Source organism: Zerene cesonia, chromosome Z (genome assembly GCF_012273895.1).
Source record: "Zerene cesonia ecotype Mississippi chromosome Z, Zerene_cesonia_1.1, whole genome shotgun sequence".
NCBI lineage: Eukaryota > Metazoa > Arthropoda > Insecta > Lepidoptera > Pieridae > Zerene > Zerene cesonia.
The window spans coordinates 2548611-2562532 of NC_052122.1; the positions used below are offsets into that span (position 1 = coordinate 2548611).

At 32.1% G+C, this 13922-nt stretch overlaps 1 protein-coding gene across 2 annotated transcripts in view; it reads left to right on the forward strand.

The window, feature by feature from the left end:
* Positions 1 to 13922, forward strand: part of LOC119835864 (discoidin domain-containing receptor 2-like) — a 125228-nt gene that overhangs the window by 99496 nt on the left and 11810 nt on the right. For both annotated transcript variants that reach the window (XM_038360917.1, XM_038360918.1), the window contains exon 12: positions 11838 to 12005. In XM_038360917.1, the coding sequence (XP_038216845.1) occupies positions 11838 to 12005 (168 nt within the window). The remainder of the gene's footprint in view (positions 1 to 11837; positions 12006 to 13922) is intronic.

The window sequence follows — 13922 nt, forward strand, 5'->3', positions numbered from 1 at the left end:
TCACATCTACACTAATTATACAGATCATACGTTCGGTACCAGCAAAACCGAAATTCGATTGTGTTTCGGCTTCGCACCAATCCTTCTCAATAGCTAGTATAGACTTTCTTTACATATTCATACGATACCGGAAGCCTGATCTTGTATGAAGGCTTAATTCTCTTGAAGGTTTCCACGTGAAGTGATCAATTATTTCACATCATTTATATACGTTAAAGTTAAAGTAATACAATTAATTTTATAAACACAAAAGTTTGTTAGAATGTGTCATTGTGAAGACGTAGGATCAATATAATACAATCCGGTATAATCGATCCTAGCTAGATCGTTTTGTAGCCCAAGAGACCGATGAAGTTCCTGCAAACTGTATTTCAGTTTCACATTTTCTTCACATTCATTTAAACAGGAATTATTCGCCTATCGCCTTTAATTAATACAGTAAATAAAGATGATATATTACACCATCAAGCTCATTTATAACTCATCATTTCTGAGAGAGACATGCATGAATTCACGGTGTCAAATCCTATTGAGTCTGGCGTTTGTATCTTGATAGATAAACTGATTAGGTAATGTGTTACAATTATGGTAATGGCTTGAGGCGCTCACTGCGATGGTGATACTAAGTCTACTGCCAGTATATTATGTAGTTCTAGTATATAACGAACGACTACAGAATTGTAAGTGCGACAGTATCGTTCATTACAGTTGATTAATTAACTATTTTAATTTCTTTAAAAGGAGTCGAACCAGAATTTTGTTTTTAAAATGTTCCAATTAAAATGTGGACAATAAATAAAGAAAAGAAATCTTTACGTTTTTACGATAAAAAATCCATACCTTTTATAAAGACGTCCTACAAAAATAATGCCCTTACAAAGGCACGATTTTTCATTTTCTATAATTGAAGTGGTATTATAAAAGCTAGCTTAAATTTAATAACACAATGGCAAGTCATTTTATATTTCTTTCAAGAATCAATAATACACAATAGATTCTTTATTGGCGGAAGAATTAAATCGCTAGAGTGCAGAATTTCATTGAGAGTTATGAAAGCAAGAAGCACTTTTATAAATAATTCATAAATGTTTCCCGTTTACCTTTTTAGTTCCAATTTCGTAAATGGACACGTTTCGAATATAAGCTAAGGTTAACCTTTACAATATGCATGGTTCATATGCAATCGTATCCCACTGGATCGTAAAGCCATAGGTATTTATCTCTCAGCATCCATTTATTATAGGAAAACTCTCTCATTGGTAAGAAATAGTGGAAACTCTCCAATATGTTGAGTATGTTTACATGTTCTAATCAAGGAATAAAAACACTTTCCTAGGATGCGAAAATTCTACACATGCTATTTTACTTCTGCACTGAAGATTCGTCAGAATTTTGTCAAAGTTGTCGGAAAATCAGCTTCATTAAAGTTTCATTTGAGTTGCCATGCACTCTTATAAAATCTTTGGATATATAACTCGGTGTATACACTAACTACTCAAAACTATTAGCTATAAAGCTTGATATTCGAATTTAGTTAAAGTTAAGCAATTCTATACAGAAGCACGATATGCGTTAACCATAGCAACATATCTGATTTTGGTTGATCAAAGTCTACAATACCTACTGCCATTGTGTAGAGGAAATTGGCAGGAAGGAGCTTAATCTATACGTCGCCGGTTACACCTAGTAATTAATTAATCTTCAGATAGGTATTTCATAAAGGAAACATCATTAATCAAATCTTATACCATTAAATAGACAGGATGTCCATTGTCCACCCTTTCCTTTTTTTATTCTTTTAAAAAATAACGCAACAGTAGTCCATTACGTTCGGATGAGAATTGACTTTTACATTTCAAAGTATTAGCTTCAAAACGCATGTTAGTCAAGGGATCACTTAAAAGATCATTATTATATACATTTCGTTGCAAACTGGGTTAAATTTGTACTTGTAAAGCTGTGGGATGAGGTCACAGTTAAGAGACGTTAGTTACACCCCACTAGATCTAACGCTAAATTGTTCTGACGCTATTGTTCTATATAATAGTACTTCTATTGAATTTTGGGCAAAGATTAATCTTATAAAGGAGAAGATAGATTTATTGCTTTGTGTAGAAACGAATGATTGACCAGTTTGCCGTAGTGTATATATATTTTTGAATACTTGACTTTGTTTTGAGTTTCGATATAATTAAAACAAATTCAAATATTCTACTTAAATATTAAAGGCAACATAAACAAATAGAATCGATTCAACGACTTTATAATATGTTTTAAGCAATAACGATCATTTTTAAATATGAGGCCAAATAAAATAGATAGTTTAGCAAAAAGGATTTCAACGTTCAATGTTTTTCAAGCGATATTTGTTATGTGTTATGAATAGTGAATGGATAGACAAAGGTCATTGACGTTCCTATTCGTAGTTGGATCATATATTACTTAAGCAACAATTAAAATTCAAGAGTCCAACCTACTTTGTCCAACTTATTTTGAGTTGATATCAGAAATCTTAATACTTTCGATACAGACAAAAAGATGTTTAGGTAACTGCGATCATTTATTTTAAATATGCTTAGCTGAAGATTGATATTCGTCTCAAACAATAAATCACTTCAAATTTCAAGAACAGTTAGAAATTTTCCACATTAATAATTAAAGCAATTATGTCATGCTTTAATCTTCATGTAATATCACCCCATCAACCCATCGCTCGTTAAACAAATAAACGCCACATCTATCACTAATAATTATCAAGCTAACAAATTTAGTCTGCAAATCGACATAATAGAACTGACATCCGAAGCGAAGAAACTAATCGCTTGCACAAACAACGCCCGATTAAGAGGCGACAGGAAATAAAACAAAAAAATAATACAGTCTGCGGATGGGCCGCAATTTTGTCTCTTTCTGCCTTGTCTTTATCATTCAAAACCTAAGTAATCGCAATTATAAGTATATGTACGATTAAACTATTAATACCTTATATATAAAATTCTCGTGTCACAATGTTAATCTCTATACACCTCCGAAACGGCTTGACCGATTCCTCTGAAATTTGGTAAGCATATTGGGTAGGTCTGAGAATCGGCTAACATCTATTTTTCATACCACTAAACGATAAGAGTAAGGCAGAACAGCGTTTGCCGGCTGCAGCTAGTAATCATATATAAAAAACCATATCCACTAAAAATAACTCACTACTCATAATAAATAGTCATCAATATTTAATTTCGGTTTTCGTATTTAAATTAAGTTTTCAAAACACATTGCACTTATTACTTTGATTTATAAAAAATTCAAATCAAAATCAAACGACACTTTTATACGATAATTAACCCGATCAAAACAGCGGCTCTATGAAACCGGCATTTGTGCCAAAGAATTTTATCGTCATATTCGAAAAAATAGTTGGCTTTAAATAAAATTCTTCATAGTCCAATAGCATTCCCCGCCAAAATAAAAAGATCTAAAACACATTTACATCGGATATCGCATCGGATGAGAGATTTATAGTGAAACAAAAAAAACGAACCGTCAAAACAGAAAGAATTGAAGGGGCGGCCGGAACATGCAGGCATTTTTCAATTCAAACGAAGCCGGGCACCGGTAATCGAAACATATTACCGTGTTCCCTTTCCTTTTAAATCAAATGAAACGGAAACTTCCGATGAACTTATTAATCTAATGATTGATTTACCTTTAAAAATAAAGTAACACGTATATATGAATAACCTGAAGTAATTTGTTGTACAATCTTTATCAATTATAATTTATAATGATAAGAAAAATGGAAGGAAATTTACGAAAATAAGTGAATAATAAAATTACTATGCCATTGTATAATTTACGCCTATTCCTTATTTAATATCCTCAAAGTTCACACCTCCATTAAAACAAAATTAATCTTAATAATATATAGATATTAATCTTAATAATATAAGAAGATACATTTAGAAATTAAAAACATTTTAACGAATAAATCGCGTTTAAAATCCGTTAAAAAGTTTTTTATTTCTAAATGTATAATAATCGCGTAAAATCAAACACAAGAAAAGAAGATACATTATAAAAATATGACATTTACTGTACCTATATGAAAATAATATAAATTTACATTAAACGTAAAAGAACATATTGTGTGATACTACAAAATATTACCTCTCGTAAATACTGAAGATTATGTCAGTGTCACAAACATCATTCCTACGTTTCAACATGGTTTCAACAGCCTAGCACACTGGCTCAAGAGGCTTACTTATATCGATGCAACAGCTGTCTTCGACATGACACTGAGTCGTAAACTGAACATTTTACAGCTTGACGCAGATTGGTTATCCAATATCCTAGTGCTCTTATAATGGAGTGGAACAAAATTAATCAATTTTCTTTTATATTCCTTTGAGTGTCTTGAAAATTGCTTTGGAGAGCAGATAAAGGTACTTATTTAAGTATTCTATCGTCTAAGTACTTATCTTATGAAGAAGTAAAGAAATATTGAAAAATTATGTTTTTCCTGTCATTGAGATACAATTTATTCCAAATGTGTCAATATTCACTGAACAGTAGATTTCTTTAGAGACATAATTATTCCAAGTAAATACATGGTAGATGTTGTATTTAAAACAAAAACAGAAAATGTTTAATCCAAGTGCGTCCATTGATATCACGTTTTATTGTAAAATGCTAACGAAAACGTGCAATGTCGACGCGACGGTTGTATTTCCATTAAATAATAAGTATACCTCGAACACAATAAATATACAGAATTTAATAACTTTGATAAATTTAATAACTTTGATAAATTTCTCTGAAACAGTTTTATTACAGGAACAAAAATGAAATTTAACAATGTCTCCATATAGATATTGGATATAATTATAAAAAAAATGCAAAATCGAAAATCTTGCAATACACGAAAAATTTTAATTAAATCGGAACTTCTATTAATCGGATCGTTACTCCCGTCTTGGTGCGCAGAGCAATACATTATAATCTGTTTCCGTGCAAAGTTTACTGATTTGTCGATTCAATGGATTTATTATTTCTCCATCGAATTATCGAATACATTGGTAAAGTATATGCCAGCAACTTTATGACAATTATAATCTAAATTAAGCATAATGTTCAATCAAATCCTGATGTTTATAGCGACAATAAGTCGTGTTTAGTTACAATTGAACAAGATCTCCAATCGAGTGAGACACAGAAGCAATTTCGCTAACAATAAACATTGTAATTAGTTTGACAATATGGCCAACCGCATACATAACAATGATCTAATTTGAGCTATACACTGGCTGTTTTCGTAACGTGATTACTTGAATTTATTGCTTCATCAAACTATTTAATGAAACGGGTTAAATTAACAATATTATTTGGAATCCATAGTCCATATTTGGTTAAACGATAAACCATTATTAGAAATTACAGGTACACCTACCTGCTCGCTTAATTGAAATCATAGACAATATAACAACTGTATATTTACAGCTAATTATTTTGTATGGATGCTAAGCATGATAATAATGGCATAGATGCATATACATATATCGATTGTAAGAAGAATGATCTGTATGTAGAAAGTGTGGATAGTATTAAGTTTACGATAGATACTAAACCCAAATAAGATACATTACTTTGTAAGTATTGTAAGGAGTGCAACAAAGTAGAGAAGATATCTCGTGTTGTATAATCGTCAACCTTTATGATGCCACATAATCACACTTTTATTTACCTTTTAATTTTTTATATATCCTTCTGAATTACAAAATCATTTTGATATGGATTTCTCTATTAACACAATCAATATTATACCGATTGTACGAAATATCGACTCTCTCCACTTTTTCATCTGCAATACAAACACAACAAGCAAAACTTCTTAATATTACAATATTGTTTTAAATTACATTTAAAAGTTATTAAAATATTAATTAAAACTGTATTATGGAATTGCGATCCGACAGGTGCTGTTATAAATATTCATTCGTTAGCTACACCTGTGCTCCGCGAAGGCTGCATCTCAAGAGAGTACAATGAACTCTTTAAAACATAATATTACACCCTCCCACCTTTGTCCTCTTTAGAAAATTAACTCCACGAATGGTTTTAATTTAAAGCAGTCAAATCACCTCTTGTAATTAGAAGCCTGAATACATGCAATGAATGCACACAATTCTTCATTGTCTAAACTTGAAGCGATTATATCTTAAATTAAAATATTAGATTGGTGTATCTCGTATTCAATATATTAACGTTAAACTATTCCAATTATAGTCTCTGTTGATACGTTTCAACTGAACATTCATAGCATATTGCATCCAGAATTATTTATGTATTTATTTTACGTATATATTCAAAGACTTATATTGCTTATTCGTTGTTAGAAAAGTTATTTTTGTTTGTTACTTCAGACTTATATTAATACAATCTTCTATAGCTTAGCTTAGACAAATATATTCTGAGTACATGCAACAACTATAACTTTGACAATAATTTCTTTAGATTCCTCCTCCATAAATATATCTTTATACGGGTATACTTTGTAAGTGAATCCACTCGGAATATAAAATCTTCGAAAAAAGGTAAAATCTCATAAATATTCTAACAGCACTATCACACAGAATTTTACTTGCTCAGCGGTAATATATGTTAAGTTCTACAATTTCGTGGGGAACTATTTTAAAAACGGCGAAGAGGAATTTTGACTTGATGAGCATGGGTTCCGGTAATGGCTGTACTAAATCACCTAAAAAATTTTGGTGTTTATGAATCCTGATCTTATCGTCACTGGCAATTATCAGTAAGAGTGAAAAAAAGCAACAAAACATTGACTAAATCAGAATATAACCTAATCTCTATCTAAAACTTTTGAACATGTTAATTACGTTATATTACCATGAGCTAAATTAAAATATCATTTTGCAGGCTAATTTCGCGTAAAAAACGTTACACAAACGCGACATATTTACAATTTTCCACGGTTCACTAAAAGGACGCCGTTAACGAGACGATCATAAATTTATTCTACGGACTTTGTCACTTACAAAAACGCGAATAACATTGGTGAGGCGGTACGCTGGTGTGGCGCGGCCCCAGGTGCTACCAAACCCTGTTCCCATTTCTCAAAGTGAATCCACGCTACTTCTCGTATTTTATAATGACACGGGGAGCTCAAACGACGTATGCTCGCTGCCCACTCAGGAATTGTTTATGGTCCAACCATTTCTTACGCGAATCACTTGAAAATGAAACATAAAGGCGTCAAGAGTAATACAAAAAATTGTCTTGTGTTCTAATAAATTTTAGAGAACTCTCTCTTTGAATGTTTACTCTCCATATAAGGTAAACTCGGATTTATGGACTGTGATAAAATAGGTTGGTGAGTGAAAAATATTTGTTTAGGTTGTTGTGTAAAAAAAATGTTGGACGAAGCTAAAATAATAACAGACAATTATAATATTTATTTTTGGTTACTGTTCCGTCGTAATGGTTGCTTAGGCAATTTTTAATATGTCATAAAATAGGGTCACGTATAATGATTGCAAGGAGTAACTACATCAACTACACCATATTCTAGTATTTTCGTGACTTTCTTAAATTTTTAGGTCGTTTGTCGAGCTTTAATGAGCACAACATTCGTTTGCCCGACATTCAAAAGCACGCTAATGTATGCCAACCAAAACGACGTCTTCTAAAGAACCGCAATTTTCCCTAATTATTACGATGAACGTCAGGAACTAGCCACATTTCATTGGTACATAATGAAATGAATAATAAGTAACAAAACAAAAACATATTTTTTAATCATTATAACACAAAAACCAGTTCACTCATTGAGGAAAATAAAAAACAAAAAACTTTTATAAAATGTGGAGCGCACCATGTGTTTTCGACCGTCTTTTTTAATAAATTTTAAACAGTGTACTAAATTTAAACATAATATGACGTAACCGAAGTAATTAGTGCACCACTGGAGAGCATGTTTGAGGTTTTTCGGGCAATCTTAATTAATGCATTTTGCTCAAGAACACCTGAGCCTTGGTGGCGCTAAATTTTTAATTGCGTTGTAGTTGAGTGCACGGCTTCACTGCAAATGCACAATGTATATGATTTAATAGACACTAAGCACACACCACAAAAAGCTCCATGGCTTTTTCTTCTTCTTTTTTATACCAAATTTTAGAAAGAATATCTTAAATTGCCTCATGCACCTTAATTTGACTTAGGACACCATAACATACTAACATTGATCCCAAAAATGAGAAAAAGCTTTTTTAAACTCGGTTACTTATAAAAAATACAGAGCCAGTAGCACTTGTTCGTTTAAATATTCAGCATCCAGCGGAGGAGAGTTATTACTATAAACTATTTCATGTAACTTTCCTCGCATTTCTCAGGGGAACAGTTTATATGTGTTATCTGTTATTTTTTTCATATGTTTAATGGAGTTTTACTTAAATAATGGATGTGTCTGTGTTTGTATCTAATTTGAGTTTTATGGAACGGTCCATTTTTTGAAAGGTTGATTTTAATTGTATATTACAGCAATTTGTTTTTTAAATAAACTCATATAGAAGTATGAATGAATAAAGTATGTTTTATTTTTCAATTGTAACATGTTGTAAATTGAGATTTTGTAGCGTAAAAATAAGCATAATGAATTACTACTTAAATTTTAATGTATGAAATATTTTATTTGTGAGGACAGGTACTTGAAACAAAGAACTATAATATAGAACGTGTTTTCTTTATTACTACATTTAATATATTAAAAAAAATGTCATTTGGCCGTGTTTGTTGCCAAACTTCTCGAACGGCTGGACTGAATTTTATGAAATTTTGCATGTGTGCATATCGGGTGGATCTGAGATTCGACCAAAATCTATTTTCCATACCTCTTAATGACATAAATTAGGCAGAATGACGTTTGTCGGGTTAGCTAGTTTGTACCAACCGATTTGGGTGAAATTTGCTATAGATATAGTTTGAGAGGGAACAATGCAAGGAAATCCTTTGACTACACGGGTGAAGCCGCGTTCGAATCCCAGTTTATTATAAGTATACTAACTACAGTATATAGAACAAACTATAAGCATCCAATGTAATACGGTAATTGCATTCGCCTTCGTTACGAAGTCTAAATCCTACCTCGGATCAATTTTCACGACTATAGCCATAGAAACAAAGAAGTCTCGCAAACTTTCACCGTCTATTTAAACTTCTTAATTCACTGCTATAAAAAGTTTCGTTATAAAATGTTATTATTTCAAAATGTACCTAGAATAAATGTAAATACAAAAAAATGACACAACGATATAGTATTTCAACAATATAGGATAATACGAAACATATTTCGTATTTTCCTAGGCGTGAGGCAAATTTGTTATGAACAAATTTTTCGTCTTAGATTTTATTCCGTGCAGAATGCATTTTACGTGTCATTCACCGCTGACATCTTTGAATACTCCATTAGATGCTACAGCCTATATGCCTGTAACTGCCCTCACCCCACTCGTGTGAATAAGTCACACATCCCAAAACACCCCTTTACCCCCACACCATCGCTATAGAATTAAATAATGGATTGGTTATGCATAGCTGTTGGATCATTCTAACCACAAGTGCAATTTGTCAGTGTGTCGTAATGGCGTCTATTAATATAAAATGAATTCATCCACTAATAATATTACAAACATCCGGTATAATATTGTATCGTTCTTTTATATTTTTATATCTTTACAGAAATACATTACTTTTCGTAAAAAATAATCAAGCTGCTTATTATTGTACATGTAATATGTATTCCTACTAATATTAGAAATTTTGCGACATTTTGTTTCCATGAATGTCTCTTTGTTGCACTTTGACAAAATCCATGGAACGGATATTGACAATTCTTGACAGTGATGTAGCTTACGTACCAGAATAACGCATTCGCTTTTGAACGTGGGTTCGCCCGCTGATGAAACCTCGTGGCACAGCTTATAATACATATTATATACATTACCATTTATAAGGGCGTCCATAAACATACCTATAACCTGTAACATATTCTTTAAGAACTGTTCAGGGCATTCGAACTTATTCAAATATTAAATGCAATATGTTTTGAAGAAGTTCGTAGAAAGAAGGGATCTATGTTATTGTATATGTACCATTGTAATCATAGAGCAATCCAGAACGCCTAACCGCATTATAAGCATGTTCGCTGTGGCATTGCAGTTTCCGGCAGAAGTTTTCCGGTCGCTTTGTTTTAATTATATCAAACAATAAGCCGGCTAGAAGTTTAGTGACGTCGTTAAGAAAGCAGCTGTATAAAATAGTGAGTTGAAGTTTTGATAGTTTTGTTTATTTAATTGCCCACTCAATGTATAAACAGAGTTTATTCTCTAACGAATTTTTAAAGAACTTTTTTCTATTGCAGTTTAGTAAACCTCTGCTGATAGAATTAATAACAATAATAATTTGTATGAATGCTTAATTTTATTGGTAACAGCATCTTTTATATGTTTTGTATAGTATGAAATATTTTTTTTACATTTAACTAAATCAAGAAAAAATTTATTGGTGTTATTTTCAAGATAAAGCTTGTAATAAACAGCAACGGTTATATCCATTATTTTCGAACCACAAAGAAAAGCGATGAACAAAATGTCATGTTTCTAAATTTAAAAGTCGTGGAATAGCCGTAAATAAGCAGAAATAAGAATGAATCTCTTGCCAAACGTGGAACGCTTCCCGAATCCAAATGAAAGCCACCAAGAGGTAAATGTGCTTTAAACTATTGTGTAGTAGGTATCCCATCTGTAAAGGGGAAAGGCCGGGGTTCGTAATATTAATGGTATTGCCTAAGGTATGCTTGGATTTTACTCATTAGGGGTATTATGCGGCTGTTTGCAAAATGATAAATGAGTAAAGGACGGTATTATGAGAGGAGCGACTTGCGTGCCCGCCGGCTTTTCGTCCGTTTTGTTAATGTTTTATCACAGCTTTGTAAGGCTTACACGTAAGCCGACCGGTGTTAAATTACGTCCTAAATTGTTTACAGTTTCCGAATTTTTTTAATTGTGGTATTTTTCGGACGCTGCTCTTTTTGGTAATTATGTAAATCTTGCTATCAATTAGATAACGTTTTCGAATCAATTTGTTTCTAATATTCATTATTAATATTTTTTTCATTAGGTAAACGTTATAAATAAACCTTTTACCTATGTCTACGTCACCAAAGAATAATAAGTCATACAAACGTAAATTATAGGTTCAGTCTTGAGATTAGGATGGAAACTAGCTATTATTCTGAAAGTGGGTTAATACCACACCGTATAAAATAGTGATATTAACGTTTTAATGTTGGCGAGAAAACTGGCCGGTGTGTACCGTAATAGCGGCCTTCGTTTCGATCGGTTACTGACGTTAATTGACTAATGGACCTGAAAAACCCCACAGTTTATCAGGATTCAGATATTATAGGGGTAGGTTTGAGCGCAGTCGCTTTGTGCAAACTTTAACTTTGATGATAAATATTGATACACGTACAAAATGAAGGGTTTATGGATTCCCTTTTATCAATATACTCTTTTGACGTTTAACGGTTCTTCTTTGATCAAATGTACATCTACAATTTAATTTCAATGTGTTAATCATTTTTGTAATAAGACCACTATTGTAAAAAATATTCCAATTTCGCAATCGAATAAAAATTAAATTGAAAAAACAATTGTACTTATAAACATAAGAAAACCAGGCCGTATTACAATTTTAACGGGCAAATTATGTTGTTAAACGATGCATTATAATCCTGGAGGAATCGTTCTAAAAAGTGACATTTTCAGACGTACCCGGACGAGCGCCTAAGCCGCCGTGAGCGCCCCGCCCCTGGGCTGTTCACCTCCATCAAACTACCTGAAGCCGAGCCCCCAAACGGAGTGGCGCCCCTGCTGGATTTCCCGCGGGGGCGCATGCGACCGGTTACTTTCCTTGGCGAGGGACCGCACGGCACTGTAAGTAGCTATTGCCTCACTTTAAAAATACGTTACAGCTTTCACCGCACAAGGAATGACGAGTTTTAATGGGCTTATATGGATGTTTTACTTAGAGTACATGTTACATACGACTGTAATAACGTTACTTCAGATCACTCGATTGTTTTTTTAAAAAAGCTTACTATGTTCACTGTAAAAAATACCTTTTGCAATTAGAAGATTAACTTCAATACACGGATATATTATAAAAGCACAGCATTCTTATCGCACCCTCATTTAATGACGATATAGGATATTAATACATATTAACATGTTAGTCAATAAAAGATAAAACATGTTATTTTTTTTGTCAAAACAGACGTATTATGTAATAAACCTAATTGTAATTAACATCGTGCTAGCGCATCAGTTGTCTCACATCAATTATTTCTTAAAAAGACACAGAAAGCTGTGTTTACTTTCATTTCTTTTTTTTGCATATTTCTTTTATATTATTTTGTTCTATTACATATTATGCTTGGTTATTATGTCCTTTCTATTCTTATTGTGTACACTGTGTTCGTGAATTTTTAATTTTTATTACTTCCGCTTGGTTTGGGTTGCTTGGAAGAAATTGCTATTGAGCAATAAAGGCGCAATTTTTTTTTTTACTTTATTGTTTGATGTGTGCAATAAAGGATATCTCATTTCATTTCATTTTTGGAAAGCTTTTAAATGAATAATTCAATAACCAATAGCATACTCTCTATTCATACCTAATGTAAAGAAAGTAAGAAAACAACAAAGTATGGTATTAGTTTACGTGTATATACGAAACGTTTTACATAACCCATTAGTGTAGCTTGCAAGGCGTACGATAGGATTAGGTTACCAATTAACGACACTCAACAGGAGATGATGCAGAACGTGAAGTCCCCCTCATCATGCATGGTAATGTAAATGATACTCTATTTACATCGACCTATCTGAAGCTCGATGCAAATAGGAAGCCTTGGATCATATTACATTTTAACTATGTATTAATATAAACGTATAGGTTCACAAGTACGGCATAAGTATTTATGTATATGTGCCTTCAATGTTCAATATTCACTCTCGTAATTGTAAAATTGGTGGGAATAAGGTTACGTTTTGCTAAGGTACATTTTATGAAGCAAGTGTGTTTATTGTAGAATTTATAAGATCAATTATTAATCGTAGAAATTAAAAAGGTTCTCATCGTCGCGGAATGGATCTCTAAATTCTTCGGGTTCTACGGGTTTTTGCAGGACGTTTATACTCGTCTTCGCAGTCGGTTCTTTCTTTTGGATACTGCCCGATATCTGTTTATTCTTCATATCATCAGGTGTTTGAAGCGACGGCTTGGATTGCTCCTGTACATTCGATACGTGTTCTTCTATGTTGGCTATTTTTGCTGGTTCTACCTTCTCAAGAGTTTCAGCGACATTGTTTTTCTCATCTGAAATCTCTGCAACAATGACATCTTTATTCTAATCTTAATAGTTATTTGAATGTTTTGAATAAATATATAATATAAATATGTGATATATAGTAAAATACTTTCCATCTTTTGTTTCTACATAAAAATCGTGGTGTCTGAAAATAATCCAATTCACTATACTTTTATATTAAATCTAAAATAATTTCATGATAGTTTGAAATAGTCAAAAAAACACCCGATAAAACTTTTACTTAAAATAAGAAGTTTCGTGAAGTTTTAATGTAATAACAAATAAGTAAATATTAAATATACTTTAGCCCATACCATCTTTCAGAAGCTCTACTATATTTTCCATAGAAAATTTATTTTTGATGCTTTTTATGAATTCATCCATGACTTGGCTTTGTTATTGTACTGAGTTCCTGTTTTGGATCGCTGAATCCGGAAATATAAGAAAACGAGTTTATTTCATTATAGAAAAATTTCTGAATACG